Raw genomic sequence first — 22,011 nt, 5'->3', positions numbered from 1 at the left:
TTAACAAGCATGTGTGGCCTAAGCATATTGGCCAACCTCTCCATGGAACTTTTCCCGGGATTTCTCATTATCTTACCCTAGTGCTAAAAATGCTCCTATATTTTAATTGATCAGAGTTAACTTCAGTCTTTTACCTATTGCTATTCTCTCTGATTTTTCCCTAAAGTTGCAACCTTTGTTTGTTTTTTTTTTATTTAATGAGAGATATATAGAGAGAAAGAGAGTAAGAAAAATACCAGAACAGTGCTCAGCTTTGGCTTATGGTGGTCCTGGGAAGTGAACCTGAGACCTTGGAGCTTCCAGCATGAAAGTCTTTTGCATAACCATTATGTTATCTCCCCAGCCCTACTCAACACTCTTAAGCCATGTGTCTCTTCCTTGTAAAAAAAAAAAAAAAAAAAAAGATGTACTGTTGGGGTGGGGGAGGGGTGGGGTGGGGTTTCAGGTCCTGGAACATAATGGCAGAGGAGGACCTAGTGAGAGTTGAATTGTTATGTGGAAAACTGAGAAATGTTACACATGTACAAACTACTGTTATTTTAATGTTGACTATAAACCATTAATACCCCAATAAATAATAATAATAAACATATATTCTTGACAGTAAACTTTGGCTAGATTATAGTATTTACAAGGTAAGAATAATCTCTTTAAAGTAATGACATTCCTCCTACTCTTGAAAGAGCTCCTTGTTTTTTACTCCTTAACAAGTCTTGCCACCTGGGTTGAAATTTTTTTTTTTTTTGAGCTTGAAAGAGAAGGGCAGGGGTAGATAGCATAATGGTTATGCAAAGAGTCTTGTATGTTGGAGGCTCCAAAGTCTCAGGTTCAACACGTCCTTAGTACCACCACTACCACCATAAAACCAGAACTGAGCAGTGCTCGGTCTGAAAAAAAAAAAAAAGAATATTATATACAGACTTCTGGAGGCAGGGCTACAGAGTAGCATCAGCTGTGGTTCTCTCCTATCCTCTCCCCGGTCAACTAAGAATACTAAAGGAGATCACCTGGAGCTGCAAAAAGACAGGACTAGAACGACTTTGGGAAATCACCAGATCACCAGTGAGTGTAAACACTTGTGGCTCGTGGACAGAAAAGAGCCTAAGGAGAGATTCCTGGGGCTAAAGCCCATTTCTACTCCTGAGCAGCTGGTAACAGTCTGGCAGTTTACTGGTTGAGGTACCACACCTCCAGTCTGTTTTACCAACAAAACAAAAGGACTGCTGAAAGAAGGAGAAAACTCCCTGAAAACTCACCAAATGCAACTATGAGTCTCCATTGCCACTGCCCTTCTTCTGCTAGCGTTTGCCCTTCTTCCGTAGCCAGTTAATGGCTTTGAAAAGGACTGGGATCCATGTGGATTTAGTCGGCTAGGAAGGATCGTCAGTTTCCCCAATGAATGAGTACTCACAGGATGCACCACGGGAAGGTCGACCCAATGCATCCCTTAGAGACTGGAGCAGCATGGGGGAGGCACTGTGGTAACATCGGGGGCAGAGAACTGACCAGGAAACTCATAAGATCTACACCCAGTGGTCTAGAGGTGAGGCTGTATAGTGGGAGCCTTTCCACATTGTTCTCCTGATGAGAACATGGTGAATAATTGCCACAGAGCCCACAACTGTAACCAGGACGTGTTTAGAAACTAACGGGGCCCAGCAGTGCTGCCTGGTTTCACAGAAAAGTTGAACTGAGCCTGGAGTTATGGATCCTTGGGATGTGGGAGTGTCTTTGCATAACCACTGTATTATCTCTCCCCCACCCTAATTTATCTCTTGGTCAGGAGTGAGTGATTAAGCTAAGAAGCTGACTTATATTTAAAAAGTCCTCAGGCTCCCATAGCCTACAGGGAAGAAAAAGAACAAAAGAGGTGGTAACAGCCACTGTGCTCCAACTCAGAGATTGAAATAATATTGAAACAATTGTTAATTTCCACAAATGTGAACTCTTTAAGTACCTTACTTAAACACAAGTCAATCCAGGCAAGAGTGATCAGTAATTTGAAAAGTACTGAGAGAGGGACCTATAAACATGCTATATAAAATGGTTAAACCAACAGGAAGAAATATTGGAGAAAAGAACCAGGAAAAGAGTCCAGCTGAAAGCCCCCCAAAGGTTGAAGCACAGAATAATGAGGTCAACATCCAAACACTTGTTAAGGAAATAGTCAGAGGAATGAATAAAGAGTTTGAAAGAAGTGTCATCAGAAACGCAGAAACAACAAATGAGACTCTGGAATAAAAGACTAATTATCTCATGATTATTAGAGCTGAAATAGATGAGCTAAGAACACAACTAGTAGAACAAGCTAAAACAGTATCAGAACAGGGTAACAAAATAGATGAACTCCAGAAAACAGTAGAGGGAAGAGAGAATATAATCAATGAGGCTGAAGACAGAATTAGCAAGATCAAGGATGAATTAGAGACAACTAAAAAAGAAGTAAGACGTATCAAAAATAGATTAAGAGATACTTAAAACAACAACAGAGACATATAGGATGAAATCATATATGCATTATTGGATTACCAGAGGAAGAAAGAGAGGGAGAGGAAGAAAGCATTCTTCAGGGCATAATAGCTGAGAACTTCTCTAGTCTAGGCAACATCAAAGACATAAAGGCTCCCAAACAGAATCAACCCAGACTTAAAGACACCAAAACACATCATATTGAGAATGGAAAGGAATAAGGATAAAGAAAGGACCCAGAAGGCTACAAGAGAAAACCAAAGAGTCACCTACAGAGGAAAGCCCATAAGAATAGCAGCAAACTTCTCCACACAAACACTACAGGCCAAAAGAGAATGGCAAGATACCTATTGAGTGCTCATTGAGAAAAGCTTCCAACCAAGACTACTGTATCTTGCTAGACTGTCATTCAGACTAGATGGAAGCATCAAAACCTTCTCAGACAAGCAACAGTTGAAAGAATCAACTATTACCAAGCCTGCCCTGAAAGAAGTTCTGAAAGGTCTCCCTCCTGTAAACTTACTTAGACCACCATAAATATGCCATATATCAGAACACTCTACAAATATACAAGAATGGCGTTAAAATATCTTCAATCTTTGATATCAATAAATGTCAATGGCCTGAATTCACCGATTAAAAGACAATGAGTAGGAAGATGGATCAGAAAACACAACCCAACAATATGCTCTCTACAGGAAACCCACCTAACTCAGCAAGACAAACACAGACTCAAAGTGAAGGGATGGGAAACTATCATACAAGCCAATGGCCCACAAAAAAGGGCAGGAACAGCTATTCTCATATCTGACACGATAGACTTTAAAATCAATAAAATTTAAAAAGATAGGGATGGGCATTACTTAATGCTCAGTGGATCAGTCAATTAAGGGGACTTAACAATTAACATCTGTGCACCCAATGAGAAGCCATCTAAATGCATCAAACATCTACTGAAAGAGCTACAGCAATATAGTAACAGCAACACAGTCATAGTAGGGGACTTCCACACCCCACTCTCTCAACTTGACAGATCATCCAGGCAGAAAAATCAATAAAGACATGAGGGAGCTAAATGAGGAGATAAACTAGAACTATTAGACAATTTCAGAGTCATTCATCCCAAGAAACTGGAATACACATTTTACTCAAGTCCACTTCGGTTGTTCTCAAGGATAGACCGTATGTTAGGCCACAAATACAGCATCAGCAAATTCAAGAGCATTGAAATCATCCCAAGGGAAGATAGAGAGGGAGAGGGAGAGAGACACCTGCAGCCCTGCTTCACCACTTATGAAGCTTTCTCTCTGCAGGTGGAGACCAGAGGCTTAAACCTGGGTCCTGGCACACTGTAATGTGTGCTCTTAACCAGGTGCACCAATACCTGGCCTTACACAAATTCTTAACATATCAAAACTGCTTGTGAGTGGATTTTTTTTAACTCCACAATTAAAATAATGTGGGATGCCTCAACATTTATCCCAGTAGAAAAATAAAAGTTAAACAAAGAAGTCATCTGTTGTGAATTTCCCATGGTGTGGGAGAAGCAAATAGTCATGAGTGGGGATGGGGAAAGAAGACAAGGAAGAAGTTCAGGGATTCAGGCAACATGGCCAGCTCTGTGTAACCCTCCTTCACACTGGAAGAATCCAGTGGGAGATTTCTTGGAGCCATGAGCAACCTCTTTTCTATTTATTTATAATATTTCTAGGAGTCTCTGTCAGAACCACATACACTGATTTATTTCCTCACTGATATGTAACAAATTGGACTTAAAATTATTATCAAAAAAAATTATTATCAAATGTATTTTTTGAGGGTGTCAGTCATTGGTGCACCCGGTTAAGCACACACAGTACAAAGCACAAGGATCTAGATTCAAGCCCTCGGGTCCCCACCTACAGGAAGGATACTTCACAACCAGTGAAGCAAGTCTCCATGTGTCTTTCTCTTTCCCTCTCCATCTCACCTCCCCTCTCAATTTCTTATTTTTTAATATTTATTTATTTATTCCCTTTTGTTGCACTTGTTTTTTTGTTGTAGTTATTATTGTTGTTGTCATTGTTGGATAGGACAGAGAGAAATGGAGAGAAGAGAGGAAGACAGAGGGGGAGAGGAAAATAGACACCTGCAGACCTGCTTCACTGCCTGTGAAGCGACTCCCCTGCAGGTGGGGACCTCGGGTCTCGAACTGTGATCCTTAGGCCGGTCCTTGAGCTTTGCGCCACCTGCACTTAACCTGCTGTGCTACCACCTGACTCCCCCTTCTCAATTTCTGTTTTCTTTTTTAATATGTATTTATTTATTCCCTTTAGTTGCCCTTGTTTTTTATTGTTGTTGTTGTTGATATTGTTGGATAGGACAGAGAAAAATGGAGAGAGGAGGGGAAGACAGAGAGGGGGAGAGAAAGATAAGACACCTGCAGACCTGTTTCACCACCTGTGAAGCAACTTCCCTGCAGGTGGGGAGCCGGGATCTTGAACCAGGATCCTTAAGCGGGTCCTTGCACTTTGCAGCACCCAACTTCCCCCACCCCTCTCATTCCTATCCATCCTACCCAACAGAAGCAGTGGATTCTTAGTACCAAGCCCCAGTGATAAACCTAGAGGTGCAAAAGAAAAAGTTTTTTTGCTTCATGTCTCAGTTTTAGAAGAATAACATAGTTGAAGAACTAGAGTTCAGGAAAAAGTCTTTCAATTCAGACCCTTCTATCTCATTATTTTTCTGGTAAAACTATATAAAATGCCTTTTTCCTCAAACCTAAAACACTCAAGGTGAAGTGAATAGTGAAGCCTGTACAGCTAGGAAGTTTGTGCCATTATTTGTGAAGCTGAGCCCCAATACTAACCCCTCATTTCCCTTCAACATAAAAAAGGAGTGTAGACTTCACAGTATTTTCAGTTAATGAGATATCTTTGCATACAGTAGCCAGCTGTTCACCTCTTAGAGGAGAGGTTTTATTTTAAATGAATTCTTGTTGCAAAGACCAGCCCTAAAAATTCTGTGACAATGGGGACTCTTTCCACCAAAACAGAGTGGACTTCACTTGTCTGCAGAAGCAAATATTATTCAAACACGCACACACTAAGCAAGAGAAATCCCATCATCTGTGACATAATTGGACCTCATGGGCATTGTGCTAAGTGAAGTAAGCCAGACATAGAAAGGCAAGTGCTGTGTGTGTGTGGAATATAAAAATGCCAAACTCACAGGATTGTTGGTTGCCAGGAATTGAGTACTGGGAGGAATGAGGATCTTAAATTTATTGTCACTATGAAAAATGGTAAATGAAATAAAACCCTGGTGATGAAAATAAAAATAATAATGTTGGGAGTCGGGCGGTAGCACAGTGGGTTAAGCCACGTGATGCAAAGTGCAAGGACCAGCGTTAAGGATCCCGATTTGAGCCCCTGGCTCCCCACCTGCAGGGGAGTCGCTTCACAGGCGGTGAAGCAGGTCTGCAGGTGTCTATCTTTCTTTCCCCCGCTCTGTCTTCCCCTCCTCTCTCCATTTCTCTGTCCTATCTGACAATGACGACATCAGTAACTACCACAATAATGAAAAACAAGGGCAACAAAAAGGAAAATAAATAAATATAAAAAAATTTTAAATAAATAAAAATGTTGCGCATCTTAAGCTTACACAGTGCTTTATGTGAGCTGGGAGACTGCTTACCCTGGAGCCCACATACTTTGCCATGTCCTCGTCCCACCTCCACATTGGAGCACCGTGGGACCCAGAGAAACTCCAATACTGTAGTGTGTCTCTGTCTCTCTCTTTTTCCCCCCTACGTCACCTCTCTCTATATAAGTGAAATAAAGAAAATGTCCATCTGGAAGCAATGGAGTCTCCCACGTATGAGGTCCCAATGTCACACACCGACACGCCTACTACACACACACACACACACAAACACACAAACACGCAGCATGCAAGAAGGATGATATTGTTTTTACCACATTTAAAATATGTAATCTGCCATGGGGAATGACACTGCATGAGGTCACTCCCATTTGCTGTGGTACCCGTGTAAGACGGTTTGTCTTCAGTATTCCATGAACAGCTGTTGGAGGGGGGGGGGAAGCCTTTCAGAAAGCCTTTCAGTACAGAAGCTCATTTAGTAGTCCTGTCCTAATTCTTATCGCATCTGTCTTTTCTTTGTTTCTCTGTTGTTGTTCTTCCCCCTTGTGAATCAGTTACTATGTGTTTGGTTCCCATATTCCTGAAAACTGCAAAGGAAAGATAGTAGTCACCCTGAAGCAAATTAGACAAGTGTTGTCTAGGTTTTAGGAATTGTAGAAGAAAAAAAAAAAGGTGAAAGGCCTGTCAAGATCAAAGTTGACTTTAAGAAAGGTTTTGACAATTGGCATATTGTTGCACCAAAGTAAGAGACTCTGGGGTGGGTGAGGGAGAGAATACAGGTCCAAAAAGGATGACAGAGGACCTAGTGGGGGTTGTATTGTTATATGGAAAAGTGGCAAATGTCATGCATGTACAAACTATTGTATTTACTGTTGAATGTAAAACATTAATTCCCCAATAAAGAAAAAATAAATAAAATAAAATTAATTTTAAAAAAAGAAAGGCTTTCCCGGGTGGGGGTATAGCATAATGCTTATGCAAAGAGACTTTCATGCCTGAGGCTCTCAAGTCCCAGGTTCAGTCCCTCACACTGCCATAAAACAGAGCTGAGCAGTGCTCTGGTGAAAAAGAAAGAAAGAAAGAAAGAAAGAAAGAAAGAAAGAAAGAAAGAAAGAAAGGAAGAAAGGCAGGCTTTGACAGACTTTGGCTCCACACGGTCCCCCAGGTCAATCATTTTAGCAGTGGATTAGTGATTACCACTCTCCAGTCAGGTCTCTTCTTTCTCTTTTGTTTCTTTCCTCCCTTCCTTCCCCTCTTCCTTTTTGCTTTCCTGCTTTCTTTCTCTCCTCTCTTTCTCTTTCTCTTTCTTTCTCTATTGCTTTTTTTTTTTTTTTACCAGAGCCCTCCTCAGCTTTCTTTCTCTCCTCTCTTTCTCTTTCTCTTTCTTTCTCTATTGCTTTCTTTTTTTGTTTTACCAGAGCCCTCCTCAGCTTTGGCATATGGTGGTGCCTCAGGCATGAGACTCATTTTGCACACCCATTATTCTTTCTCCCCCGTTCACAGAGTTTTGATTCTTGTAAATTCCCTTGACTTAATTCTCCTTAATGCTAATTTATGTCTGTTACCTAAAGTAACCTGGGAACTTTCTTGTTAGGCTCCCAGTAAATCCTTAAAGAATCAGATTGTTTAAAATATGTATTTTTTATCTTTTTTTATTAGGAGGTTAATGGTTTTCAGTACAGTTGTTGACACATGGGTACAATTTCTTGTCTCACTATGATAGGTGTTTGCAAAATACTCTCACCCCCCCCCCCAATTTAGGTCCTTTTTAAGACTTACTACAGGACTTTACAAGCGGTCTCATATAATAGAAACATAGTAACTCAAAGAATACATCAACCATTTAGATTTTGTTTTCAGAAGAGAAAGAGCATCTTACTATTTTTAGATGATTTTAATTGAAATTTATTCTAAATTTTGTTGAGTAAGTTGCTGTTTCTTCCTTCCATAAACTCTTCCAGTTAAGAGTAGGAGCCAAGTTTGAGGTGGGGATGTGTGTGAGGAACCAACATATTTTTTTAAGTAACTTGAAGAACAAAAGGGCTTTTATTTTAATGATCAAGTATGTGTCTGTGTATTGCAAGCCTTTCCTAGCCACCTTGAACCAGAGACATTTACAAAATGGTTTGTAAGATCCTGCCCTTTTTATCTTACAGAATTAGTTGCTATATTCTTGTTGGGGTTCTGAGTTTATTTTAATAAAACAAAGAAGAAAAACCACATCTCAGCAAACTTGGTATTAAGCTAACTAATAGAATAAATACAAAACTTTTGTTTCTGTAGGTAGTCAGGTTCCAGGGAGTGTATCATTTTTGTATTTAATTTTGTTTAGTTAACTTTAGATTATAAATAACTATATATATATATATATATATATATATATATATATATATATATAATGAACAATGTCAATGGAAAAATAAGGAAGCAGGAGTCTGGAAAGATTTTTACCCTGTACAGTTAGTAACAATTCAGATGTCCTTCCTTCCTTCCTTTCTTTTATTTTGTGTAAATATAGCAAAACTAAGTCTATGTCAAATAATAGTCATTTTCACAGTTTTAATGATCTTCAATTGCTGAAAATATTATTATTCTTGGTATGCATGTTATTGGTCAGTAAGATAAATTGGGAAAAACCATAGCTCTTAAGCACTTAGAATTTACGATTAAATAACCAGAATGTCAAGTAACTAGCAATTTTGGCAAGATTATAATTTTGTGTTTAAATTTTTAAGAAGGCAAGGGTGAGAGTAAATAAAATCTACCGGGGGTGGGGGTGGGGTGGGGGGTGGAGGGAGGGTAGTGGCACTCCCAGTTAAGTGGACATACTACTCAGTACAAGGCATACACACAAGGATTCAGGTTTGAGCCCTCAGCTTCCCAGCTGCAGAGGGAAGTTTCACAAGTGGCAAAGCAGGTCTTCGGGTGTCTATCTTTCTCTCTCCCTCTGTATTCTGTCCCCCTCCTCTCTCAATTTCTTTCTGTGCTATCCAATAAAATGGAAAATATGGCTGCCAGGAGCGGTGGATTTCAAGTGCTGGCTCCCAAGTCCCTATGGTAACCCTGGAGGCAAAATAATAAATAAATAAATAAGACCTACCCTATTAGTATGCATTCACTCCCTAAAAATCACTGCCAATTCCAATGGAGACTGAGATGTTCCTGCATTTCAAAAGTGTAAAGCCTATCCTAGCTTAGTGCTGAAACCCTGTGAATTTAAGAGGAAGTAGTAAATGGTTGCTTTTGGTGTTTACCTCAAATATATTTACTCTATTTTGTTACTCATACTACTCAAATTAGGCCAATGTTGGTGAATGAGGGGCTTCAGAATTTTTACCATTATAGGAAAGGCTCAGATCCAATGACAGGAAGTAAGTTGGGTGTGTGGGGGGCAGGGCAGTTGCAAGCCTCCAGATTTAAGCCTCCCAGTTGCCACCTGCAGAGGGGAAGCTTCACAGGCAGTGAAGATGTGTTGAGGGGTGCCTTTCTCTCTCTCCCTATCTATCTCTTCCACCTCAGTCTCTCTCTGTCTTTATACAGTAAATAAATAAATAAATATTTTTTTCTTTATTGGGGGACTAATATTTTACAGTCAACAGTAAATACAATGGTTTTTTTACATGCATAACATTTCTCATTTTTCCACACAACAATACAACCCACCACTGGGTCTTCTGCTATCATGTTCCAGGACCTGAACTCTCCCCATACCTCCCCATCCCAGAGTCTTTTACTTTGGTGCAATACACCAACTCCAGTCCAAGTTCTGTTTAGTGTTTTCTCTTCTGATCTTGTTTTTCAACTTCTACCTGTGAATGAGATTGTCCCATATTAATCTTTCTTTTTCTTACTTATTTCACTTCACATAACTTCTTCAAGCTCCCTCTGAGATGGGCTGAAAATGGTGAAATCACCATTTTTACTCAGAAAATATCCAATAGTTCTCATTTATCTATCTCTTCATTTAGCTCCCTCATTTATTGATTTTCTGCCTGGATGATCTGTCAAGTTGAGAGAGTGGGGTGTTTAAGTCTCCTAAAAGAAACATTTTTTAAAAAAGAAGCAAGTTAGGGAAAATGTCTGGAACTTCTATTTATAACAACAAGCACAATGTCTATCTATTTGTTTAAAATGAAATTTTTGGTAGGGTTAAGCTGTGGGAGTGGTGGACATAAATAAAGTCCCTGGGAGCTGCTTCTGTGTAAAGTCATGAATCACTAAAATGCTGGGATGTCTAACCAGCCTTACTGGAGAACAAACTGTCTATAACTAAAATCTCCAGCTAACTTAGGCTGACCATATGAAGCCTCAGAAGAGTACTTAGTCATTTTAGTGAAAAAAAATCCATAAAAATATATCATGGGGAGTTGGGCAGTAGCTTAGAGGGTCAAGCGCATGTGGCACGAAGCACAAGGACCGGCATAAGGATCCGGGTTCTAGCCCCCGGCTCCCCACCTGCAGGGGAGTCGCTTCACAGGTGGTGAAGCAGGTCTGCAGGTGTCTATCTTTCTCTGCCCCTCTCTGTCTTCCCCTCCTCTCTCCATTTCTCTCTGCCCTATCCAACAACGACATCAATAACAACAACAACTACAACAACAATTAAAAAAGGGCAACAAAAGGGAAAATAAGTAAATAAATGTAAAAACTATATATATATATATATATATATATATATATATATATATATATATATATATATATATATATATATAATGATTGGCAGTCGAGGACCTAAGTTGAGTGTGGGAATGTTTTGCAGACAACTATCCTGGGGAAATAGGTCAACGGCAGTACTGTAAACTACGAACACCCCAATTAAAACTATATATAGCATAGCAATATGTATATTGTATACATAATATTTTGTTATATTCCTAATGTAACAAAAATAATGAACTTGATGACTAGGTTTCTCAAGACAACGCCTGTGACTCAACTACTCAACTGCACAGAGATAGCAGTAGGAATGCAAGCTTAGTGGGCAAAGAAACACCAGCATTTCCTGAATACCTATTACCTGCCAGTGGTGGCACTAGTCACAAGGTATAAAGCAGTTCAACAGCAAAGTCAGAAAATAGTGTCACCATGACAGGGCCCTCTGGATAGTGTGCTGGATAATGACCCTTCCCCAATCTGAGGCAGTCCTGCGCCAACACTCATTGTCAAACTTTGTGCCTGTTTCTAGAGTTCTTTTGTCTTTCACTTCACAGACTGACTACTCTTGCTTCTCATTCCTACCAACCCTTAAAATCCAAACATTGTTTTACCATCTTCATCTCTCAATGTATAGCAGAGGCCTCAGCAAGTTTGTTGAATTAATCTCTGTACTAGTATTTCTAGTAGCCATGTCCCCTTGATTTTCTGGACTGTATTATGGAACTACAGGCTATAGACTACAGACTATTGTATTGCTGACAGTATTGCACTGCCTAAGGCAATACTAACACATTAACCCAGTTTTACATGTACTAACAGTCGATATAGAAACCAAGTGAGAGTCCAAGGGGCCTAGCACTTGAAGACTGGGGCATGTGTGCTTAATAATAACTTAGAACCTGTGTTGTGGGGAGTCGGGCAGTAGCACAGGAGGTTAAGCGCACATGGCACAAAGTGCAAGGACTGGCGTAAGGATCCTGGTTCGAGCCCCCGGCTCCCCACCATCAGGGGAGTCACTTAACAAGCAGTGGAGCAGGTCTGCAGGTGTCTGTCTTTCTCTCCCCCCTCTCTGTCTTCCCCTCCTCTCTCCATTTCTCTCTGTCCTATCCAACAACGACGACAACAATAATAACTACAACAATAAAACAGCAAGCGCAACAAAAGGGAATAAATAAATAAATAAAATAAATGAAAAAGTATATGTTGTGCATATTTGGCACTAATCTAACATCCAAATAACTGAAATAAAAGCCAAGGTAAACATAAAGCTGAAGATAATTCTTCTAAGATCAGTCTGGGCCAAATGCTAATGAGGCATTTTCAGAATTTTGGTTTTAGGATTAAGAATTTAAAGGACACTGGTGCATTGGGGTACAGATTCTAGCCACTTCTTGCTGCCTGTATCCACCTTACTTTTTACAATGGCATGATATGTAGACTGGACACTTTGACCTCAAGCTGGCGTCCTCAGAAGGAACGCTAAGGACACTCCTGAGATTCTAACTAAGGAGGATGAGGACACCAGCAAAGCCCCTGAAGCTTCATTCTAGGAATCTATTTTTGGAAGGTGGGAGTAAAGTAAAATGTGCCCCTGGGAGGGTCATTCTTTGCCTACAATCTTACACAGACATGGTTTCTCAAAGACAAAATGCAAACTTCTAAGAAGTATCATCATTTCTAATGATAATAAAATTAAGTGCTATGACTTCTTTTTTTTTCAGTTCTAAATGTCTAATGAAAAAAAAAAACCACCTCAACACATGTATTATTTACATATGGGTAAGAAAATGTGGCAACATGCCAGAACTGGCTCTAGGGCCAATGAAAGGGTTTACAGAGACCCCATTAAATAGAAACTGCCCCAAGAATCCCAAAGAGCATCAAAACGGCAAACACCTTTGACTCCTCAGAACAGTCGGCTCCTCAAATCAGATCAGCAACATATATGGGCATCTGGTCGATCGGGGTGGAGTAGTACGGCTCAATGTCCTGGAGGAGGCGAATGTTGTCATTCTTGACAAAGTTGATGACCACACCCTTGCAGCCATATCGACCTGACCTCCCAGTTCCGTGTATGTACAATTCTCTGTTGTTGGGAAGGTCGTATTTGATGAGGGATACCCACGGGACAATAACTTCTAAGGTTCCTCATTTCTCTACTACTCTTGTACTTTTCTAAAGGGAAAACAAGGATCCTGAACTCTGCCTTGAAGCCTCTACAATGTCTCCAGGTCTTGCTTTGTCACATCCCATCCATAATTGTTGTGAAGTTACAGAATAGGATTTTTAAAAAATTTAGTAATAAAATAAAAATATCAACAAGACTATAGGACAAGAGAGGTACAGCTCCATACAACTCCCACCACCCCACTCCCTTGAAATCTCTCCTATTCTTTATCCCTCTGGGAGTATGGACCCAGGGTCATTATGGGGTGCAGAAGGTGGAAGGTCTGGTTTCTGTAATTGCTTCCCCACTGAGCATGGGCATTAGCAGGTAAATCCATACCCCCTAGCCTGTGCCTATCTTTCCCTAGTGGGGGCAAGGCTTTGGAGCGGTGGGGGTCCAGTACCTAGGTAACTCTCTTGTTTAATGGTTGATCGATTGTGTGACCTTCTTATTCAAGTGTGTGAAAAAACTATGTGATCTTAATTCACACAGTGGGATTAAAGAACATATTGCCACAGGCATCTCCAAGGACTAAGCTATAGCCATTCTTCATAATTTAAAAGTTGTGAGTACTTTACTTTTCTACAAGTTGGAGAAACTTATGGCATTCAGTATCTAAAGAGAATACAAATTAGGATATTAATTAGTACTCATCAACAAAAGTCTACTGAAAACCATCACCACTGGCTGCCAAAGAAAGTACTGGGGTCTTTGCCAGCATCATATAGCCCAGACTCTCATTACAAAACACAATTACACAATTGTGAGCAAATCTTGTGGACAATAGAGTGGCTTTATAAAGAACATATACCGAGTTCATTTCATTAAGGACATATGTTCAAAATTAATGATTTATAAGAAATAAGCTTAGTTCTTTGTGTCATTATCAATAGCCTATAATGAGTATTCAAGGCAAATAAAACCTAATTCATTTGGAGTGACAAACATCATTTTTTCCCAAATACTTCATTATGGAAACTGTACTTGAGAACACAATATAACTTTGTAAAATTTCAGACTCTAAAATTCTTTTTTTTTTATTATTTTTTTATTTATAAAAAGGAAACACTGACCAAACCATAGGATAAGAGAGGTACAATTTCACACAGTTCCCACCACCAGAACTCTGTATCCCATCCCCTCCCCTGATAGCTTTTCTATTCTTTAACCCTCTGGGAGCATGGGCCCAAGGTCACTGTAGGATGCAGAAGATTGAAGGTCTAGCTTCTGTAATTGCTTCCCCACTGAACGTAGGTGTTGACAGGTCGATCCATACTCCCAGCCTATCTTTCTCTTTCCCTAGTGGGAAGGGCTCTGGGGAAGCTGAACTCCAGGACACATTGGTGGGGCTGTCTGTCCAGGGAAGTCTGGTCGGCATCCTGCTAGCATCTGGAACCTGGTGGTTGAAAAGAGAGCTAACATACAAAGCCAAACAAATTGTTGACCAATCATGGACCTAAAGGCTGGAATAGTGCAGATGAAGAGTTGGGGGCCCTCCATTCTGTAGATAGCTAGTAGGCATATTTTGGTTATATTCCAAAGGGCCTGTGGCTGTACTAGTTTTTTTTTTTTTCTTTCTCCCTAAGCCTGAAATCTGATATGCAGTAACTTGATATCCAAATTACTGTCTGGGGAGGTGATGTCATGGCTGGCAGAAGGACCAGAAAGCTGGATCAGGGAAGAGACCAGCTCCCAAATATGGGAAAGGTGTATAAATATTGTTGACTGTAAACCCCATGGATTTAATCTGATCTGGGGCCCATATTCAGCTTAGGAGCCTATGTGACCTCTGCATCCCTGTAGATCTGAGCTCACATTCTGTGGTCATAAGTAGGAATATTCCACGCTGCCCCAATATCAGGACCCATCTTCCTCAGGTGTAGCATAGAGTATGTTGTCCAGCCTCCCTTCAGAGGATGGAACATTCTCTACCATTGTTGATCCAAGTTGAGGGCAAGGTCCTATGGGAGGGGGGGGCACAATGGTGTTGTCCCTGATAGGAATGACAGATAACAGTGGAGAGAGGGATTTATTCCAGGTCTAGGCCCATCATCAGACTCTGAAATTCTAACAGGCACTCTTAAGAAATTAAGCCATAGCAGGAAATGGCTGCACACAAATTAGATTTCAGCAGTTTAAGGCCATCTGCACTTCAGGTTGAGTGTCATTAGTTGCAGGAAGAATGATACTTATCTGGGAGTTTTATTCAGAATGTAAACTCTCAGCCACTGGAGATTACAAGGAGCAGAATATGGGTATTAAAAGTAGCCTGATGTCTCCAACTATCACTTGTTTCAGAAAGATTATTGAGCTTTGTCTTCTAATACTACAGAACTTCTTTGAGGTCTGTAAAAGATGTGTGTGTGTGTGTGTGTGTGTGTGTGTGTGTGTGTGTGTGTGTAGGTGGAGACTTAAGGTGAAAAATCTGGCAAAATAGATTGTAGTCTTCTAGTCTGTGTAATGAGCAGTATCCATAACCTTTCCTTTTTTTGTTCTGAGAGAAAGAGAGAGAGAGAAAGGAAGTCAAAAAGCTGCTTTATGAAGTTCTGGGGATTGAGCCCCAAGCCTCAGTCATGCAAGTCATGTGTTCTATCACTGTGCTTCCTCCCACATTGTAACATGTTACATCAAGTCCCAAACTAATATAAATATATTAAGTATATTTAAATATAAAACTAAGAAACACCAGGGCTCTCTTTTCTCAGGAGGGGATGTCGAGAGAAACACTGATATCCCTTGTCAGATTTTTTAGAAGAAAAATATTTTACTGGAACACACAATTGTATAAGAGAAGAGAAATTCATGGTTTCAGATAGGAAAAATTCATCCTTATGTGCACCATGCTGTCATTAAGGTAACAGAGCCCCTCTGACACATCTATTCTAAAATCTCTTGCAGACATTAAGTCACTTCTACAAAACCTGAAGGAATGGGGAAATTGGGGTACTACTCTAGTAAAGACAGTAACTACTCCCTGATAACAATATTACTAAATGTGTATGTGACATATGGAGAGACATGAAAATCGGTTTTTTTTTTTTTTATTTTTTAGAAAGTGGGATTGTGGAAAAATTCATTTGACCACATTAATTCTGCTATCATAGTCTTTGCTGAATAATACTTCTTAAAATTCTTGTGAAATATTTAACAAAAACTTTCTATGAAGCTTGGTTTGTCTCTGATGTAATCATTTGAAGTGAAGATCCCTTGACTTCTCCTTTAGATTTGAGGACTAACATGTTTTAATGTTATAATTCATTGGATAATCAAAAAATATCTCTTACAAAAAGAAATATCCCAAGCCAAAATTCAAAAGTGACCTTGATCTAATTTAAGGAATTTGGATTCTGAAACTTTACCATTCAGACTTGATTCCTATCAAAGGAAAAATTACAGTTCATCTGGACACTTATTCCCTGAAGACAAGGTCATTTGCACAATGAGATCAGACCCCATGAATGTCTTTTAATTCCTGAAGACAGTGCTGTGTTTCTAACCATAAGCTGCCAGATCAGTTGAAAACAGGATTTCCAAGTTATTAAAAACTGGCTTCTTGGTAACAGCTACTGTTCAAATATAACATACATCACTATGAAATTTCTCTCCTAAAGTAAAACGAGCTGCCTTCAGGAGCACTCCGAAAACAGAGACCCCAGTTCTAACTAAGAACCTTCTGGGGTGGCCTCTCTACCTTGCTAGGTAGTGCTGTTTTCATTGAAACAAAGACACCAGTAGCCCTTTCATCTTGTTCAACAGCTCTACATAGAATTTTAAAGACACTGGTTCTTGAAATTTGATTACAGCACCTGATATACGTCAGGTATCCAATAGTATGCATTCTTCCACTTGTGACTACTATCCCCAATCCCATCACCACCTCAAATACAGTATCTAAGAGTTTCCTGGGTTTTGTCCCCAGCACTATTTGACAAGCCAGTACCAGTATTGACAGGTCCGGGTCTCTAGCTGCTGGGGAAGAACTAAGTTCCAGCTTTCTGCTAACAAATTGGCTAGACAGAGAACAAGCCTAATTTGGGGGTAGACAGTTGGAAGGATTTTTCCCTTTCACAAACAATTATCCCCACTACCAGCCTTGGTGCCCAAAGTGCTCCATTAGAATTCCCTCAGCATCTATCAAATTATTCTGGTCTTCAGGACACCCAGTTCAAAATTAGTCTTGATTTGTTGTTTTCGCCGGGCTATGTTGTTTTCGCCGGGCTGGCTTCACGGGCGGGTAACAGACGACCAGGGACTCATGGTTGAGCTGTACGCAGTATCTCTTTATTCATGCAGGACTCAGCAGCACAAGCAGCGCAATCTAAGCTGAGCTAAGCTAAACTCAAGTACCCTAAAACTCACACTGCTGTCTTTATATATACTTGCCAAGTAGGGTGGAAACAGGATGTGACATAGAGAGGGTGGAGAGAAAAGTGACTGGTGAAAATCAGAGTGTGACAAGGAGAGGATCAGGGTGTGACAAGGAGAGGGGGTGGAGCAGGCGAGAATTCTATCACTGAACCACTAATGCCCTGGAGGGAGGGTGGTGCTTATTAACAGCGGTTATGTAAATAGAATGAAGTGGTTATGTAAATAGAATAGTGTTAAGCAGGGGGGATTTAAACCAAATGAAACAGAAGGGGTCTCATGCATACCAACATTGATTCCTATTAATTCCACATTTAATGTTCAGCTTGAAACCATGAAATTCTCTTCATCTCCATTCCCCAACATAAGCATCACAGTCACTTTTTTTTTCTTTTTTTTTTTTTGCCTCAGCAATTGGAAATGGCCTCCTAGTCTCCCCTTTTCTCTACTTTCTACAAGTCAAGCATGGTATGACTCAAGCCTCCAGCTTCCTACTGGAATTTTGCCTTGGTATTTCAAAGACTCAGCACCATGTGACTCTCTGATTTCTCTAGGCCCTCTGCCCTTACTCACTCTGCTCCAGCTGCACTGCCCTTCTCGTACTCCAGGGTGAGGGCAAGCTCCTCATTCTCCCTGACAACCAGGCCTTCTCATCTAATTCTGTGCCCACCTGTACATGCTCTGCCACTGTCGTCTCACACTGCCCAGTTCCCTTTCCTTTATACTACTTGGCACTGTGTAAAATGAGGCTTGTTTATTTTTAAAAATATTTATTTATTTATTCCCTTTTGTTGCCCTTGTTGTCTTATTGTTGTAGTGATTATTGTTGTTGTTATTGATGTCATCGTTGTTGGATAAGACAGAGAGAAATGGAGAGAGGAGGGGAAGACAAAGAGGGGGAGAGAAAGATAGACACCTGCAGACCTGCTTCACCACCTGTGAAGCGACTCCCCTGCAGGTGGGGAGCCAGGGGCTCGAACTGGGATCCTTATGCAGGTCCTTGCGCTTTGCACCATGTGTGCTTAACCCGCTGCACTATTGCCTTGACTCCCCAGCTTATTTGTTTATTGTCTCCCCCCTTAACATAGACAAATATGCATACATGCTCATGTCCATATACACTCTCTGGAGTGTGAGGCAGGCGAGAGTGGGAGAGTTGCCCACTCAGTCGACTGCACAATCTGTAGAGTCCAGCACAATGCCTGACATACAGCAGCTACTCTAAAAGTAATCAATTAATTGTATGAACCTTTAGGGAACCTTTTTTTTGGGGGGGTTCTCTAATTTTTTTCCCCTCCAGGGTTATCGCTGGGGTTCGATGCATGCACTACGAATCTGCTACTCCTGGCAGCCTTTTTTTTTTTTTCTATTTTGTTATTATTGTTGTTGCTATTGCTGTTTTCGTTGTTGGATAGGACAGAGAGAAATTTAGAGACAGGAGAGGGGGAGACGGAGGAGAGGAAAAAAGATACCTGCAGACCTGCTTCGTTGCTTGGGAAGCGACCCCCCTGCAGGTGGGGAGCCTGGGGCTCGAACCAGTATCCTTAAGCAGGTCCTTGTGTTTTGTGCCATATGCACTTAACCCAGTACGGTACCACCAGGCCCCTCAAATTGGTCTTTATGATTTACTTGAGCTCTTCTTTTTTTATCATTTTATTGGGGCGTTAATGGTTTACAATACAGTTCTTGGGCACATGGGCACAGTTTCTCATCTCCCCATGATAGGTGTCTGCAAAACACTTTTACCAGCAACTCAGAACCCTGCGTTTCTTCAACAACTCCTCCCCTTTGACCTTTGTAACACTGTGTTAGGAGAGTTCTAGCACACTCCGGCTTTGCTGAGAAAGTGAGTGCACAGAAAAACAGAGATTCTTTACCTTGATATCAGACCTTGACTTTTCTCACGCAAATGATTAAAGAGACTTCCAGCGTAGTTTAGAACTTCATAGAAAAGACATCAATTTTATTCAGATTTATTACAAGAATCCTTGGTGTGGAACCATTCACAATTTCCCTTGCAGTTATCTAGCTTGAGATCTAGTGTTCAAGAAACTAAGACCCTGTGGTTAAGCCTATACAATCCTGTCCCCGAGAACCAAACCTATTGAGCTTCTCCTAAGATTCTTTATGACGAATGAGATTAAAATGAGCATGGGCAGTTGGGCAGTAGCACACTGGGTTAAGCGCATATAGTACAAAGTGCAAGGATCCTGGTTTGAGCCCCCCCAGCTCCCCACCTGCCAAAGGGACACTTCACAAGCGATGAAGCAGGTCTGCAGGTGTCTATCTTTCTCTATCTCCCCCTCCTCTCTCAATTTCTGTCTGTCCTGTCCAATAAAAAAATGAAAGAAATGGCGGCCAGGAGCAGTGGATTCATAGTGCAGGCACTGAGTAACCCTGAAGGCAAAAAAAAAAAAAAAAATCAACTTGCATTTAGGGAAAGATAAGAGACATGTTTCAGGGTGGGGACTGGGGGGATTCAAAAGAGTAATTTGATCCTTCATATCTTGGTGTTCTCAAAAGCTAACAAGGAAACCCAAATCTTCCTTTAATACAATTATATACAAGTGTGTGTATGTGGGGGGCTACCTCCTTGAGTCATTTGATAAGTTCTGTTTCAGGAGAAAAATATATACTTTGCTAAACATACATGTGTTAAGACCAACATTAGGGACACAACCACACACTGTACCAGAAACAGATAAGAGCTCCAGCAGCATCAGCAAAGCATTGATAGCTTCTGCTTACAGTTTCTTCCCAGTTAACAGGAGCCAGGCTGAGGTGGCCAGTCAATTGCCTGCAGAGCCGCCACAGTCAAGAGAGTTTGGGTCAGGAGATAGCTCAGCTGGTACAGCCGTGCCTTATCATCGGGAGTAAGCCCCTGAAACCCATGGACGCACCAAGGACAACACCAGGGGAGTTCCATGGATGCTGAAGAAGTGCTGAGTTGTCTCTCCTCCCTCAGTCTCTCTCTCCCTTTCCCCTTCTCTGTCACTTTGTCTCTGTCCGTCTTTTCATCTATTCAAAAAAGAATGAAGCCCCACAAAGGGTAGTGTTTACTTCTTCCAAATATTCCTGGTAGGAAATCTTTTCTTAACCACAAATCTATCACGTCACCTACTCCGACTTACCGTGATGTTATAAAGGAGGCAAGACGGTACTTTTTGAAGAACCAAAAGGAGTTTAAGATGTAAGTTGATGCCACGCTATTGTTATATATACAATCATGAGTTCATTTTTCGAGCTGGAAATTATCATAGAAATCTTTGAAATGAAGCTCTTTGTTTTCTGAGGAGAGTCACTTCCATGCCTCTTATCGACTCGGAGAGTCTATCCAGGTAAGCGTCAAGGATGTCTGTAGTAACCATGTGTCAGGGAGTGGGAATAGGAAGCTTTCCTGGGGAGAACAAGAAACAGGGCCCCAGGGAACAGAGCTTGGGATTAATTGTCCATTTGCAAAGGTGAAGTCTGGGACCAAGAGCAGAAATGCCTTCAGGAAGAATCCCCTGAAGCTGAGTTGGTACTGAGGAAAACAAGGCAAGGTCATGTCTTCTGAGATGTTGTCTTGGGAAAAAAAAAAAATTTTTTTTTAATGCTTAATTGAAATGATTACTTGTGTGCCAGGAAGCTACAAATGGCGGCTGGGCAGTGGTACACTCAGTTAAGCAAGCATAGTGCCACGTGCACACGTACACACACTCCTTGGGTTTCCTCTGCTTTTTGGGGAGACCATGTACAGACAGCTTGTACAAGGACCTTGTGGAAACAGCAAAATGGGAGTCAGATGCCATGAATGGTTCTTGTGCAAGTGTTTAGAGGGAATGTGCTGAAATGTTCCTCACATGAAACAGCGCATGGGGTGGGCTAAAGAACTGGTTTGTAAAGAAGTTCTTCAGAAGTCAGTGTATGGGGGTCGTGTGATGACATCCCAGGTAGAACACATGTTACTACATGTAAGGACCTGAGTTCAAGTTGGCCCCCACCCTCAAAGGGGAAGCTCCACGCGTGGTGAGTCTCAGTGCTGCAGGTGTCTCTCTTTCTTTCTCCTTCCCTATCCCCCACTTCCTTTCAATTTCTCAATCTCTATCTTAAAGAAATTAACATTTTAAAAATATTTTTAAAATAACTCAGTATATTGTTGGTTTATTCTTTTCCAAATAGGTATATTTTTTAATTTATTATGTTATGCTTTATTTTAAATTGTAACTCAAATTTTGATTTTGTAGAGAAAGTCACAGAACGAATGAAGAAATCAAACTCATAAGGCAACAGCAGGAAAGAATTGACAAGGAGTTTGATAGGTTGGTGTCTTGTTCAACTTGGTTGTGTTTTCACATAGTTCAATGAACAAAGGTATTATATAAAACCACAATGGGTTTCATTATGTGAGATACATCAACTCCAATATCAGCAAGAAATTTCTTTGTTTCAAAAAATATTCTTATTTATTTATTATTGGGTAGAGACAAAGAAATTGAGAGGGGAGGAGGAGGTAGAGAGGGAGAGAGACAGAGAGACACCGGTAGCCCTGCTTTACCACTTCTGAAGCTTTCCTCCTGCAGGTGGGGACGAGGACCTTGAACCAGGGTCCTTGTGCATTTGAATGTGAGTGCTTAACCAGGTGCACCACCGCCTGGCCCCACAAAGAGATCTTCTACTCAGCAGTTCATCTAGAGGAACACTTGAGCTCTTCTCATCTACTACCTTCATTT

The 22,011-nt window shown here is 40.8% G+C and overlaps 1 protein-coding gene across 3 annotated transcripts in view; it reads left to right on the top strand.

The window, feature by feature from the left end:
• Positions 1 to 22,011, top strand: part of FAM227B (family with sequence similarity 227 member B) — a 182,315-nt gene that overhangs the window by 148,579 nt on the left and 11,725 nt on the right. For all 3 annotated transcript variants that reach the window (XM_060174636.1, XM_060174635.1, XM_060174634.1), the window contains 2 exons: positions 20,412 to 20,489; positions 21,526 to 21,600. In XM_060174636.1, coding sequence (XP_060030619.1) covers positions 20,412 to 20,489; positions 21,526 to 21,600 — 153 coding nt within the window. The remainder of the gene's footprint in view (positions 1 to 20,411; positions 20,490 to 21,525; positions 21,601 to 22,011) is intronic.

Source organism: Erinaceus europaeus, chromosome 16 (assembly GCF_950295315.1).
Source record: "Erinaceus europaeus chromosome 16, mEriEur2.1, whole genome shotgun sequence".
NCBI classification, from domain to species: domain Eukaryota; kingdom Metazoa; phylum Chordata; class Mammalia; order Eulipotyphla; family Erinaceidae; genus Erinaceus; species Erinaceus europaeus.
The sequence above is the reverse complement of the archived record's forward strand: the minus strand, read 5'-3'. Positions and strand labels throughout refer to the sequence as shown.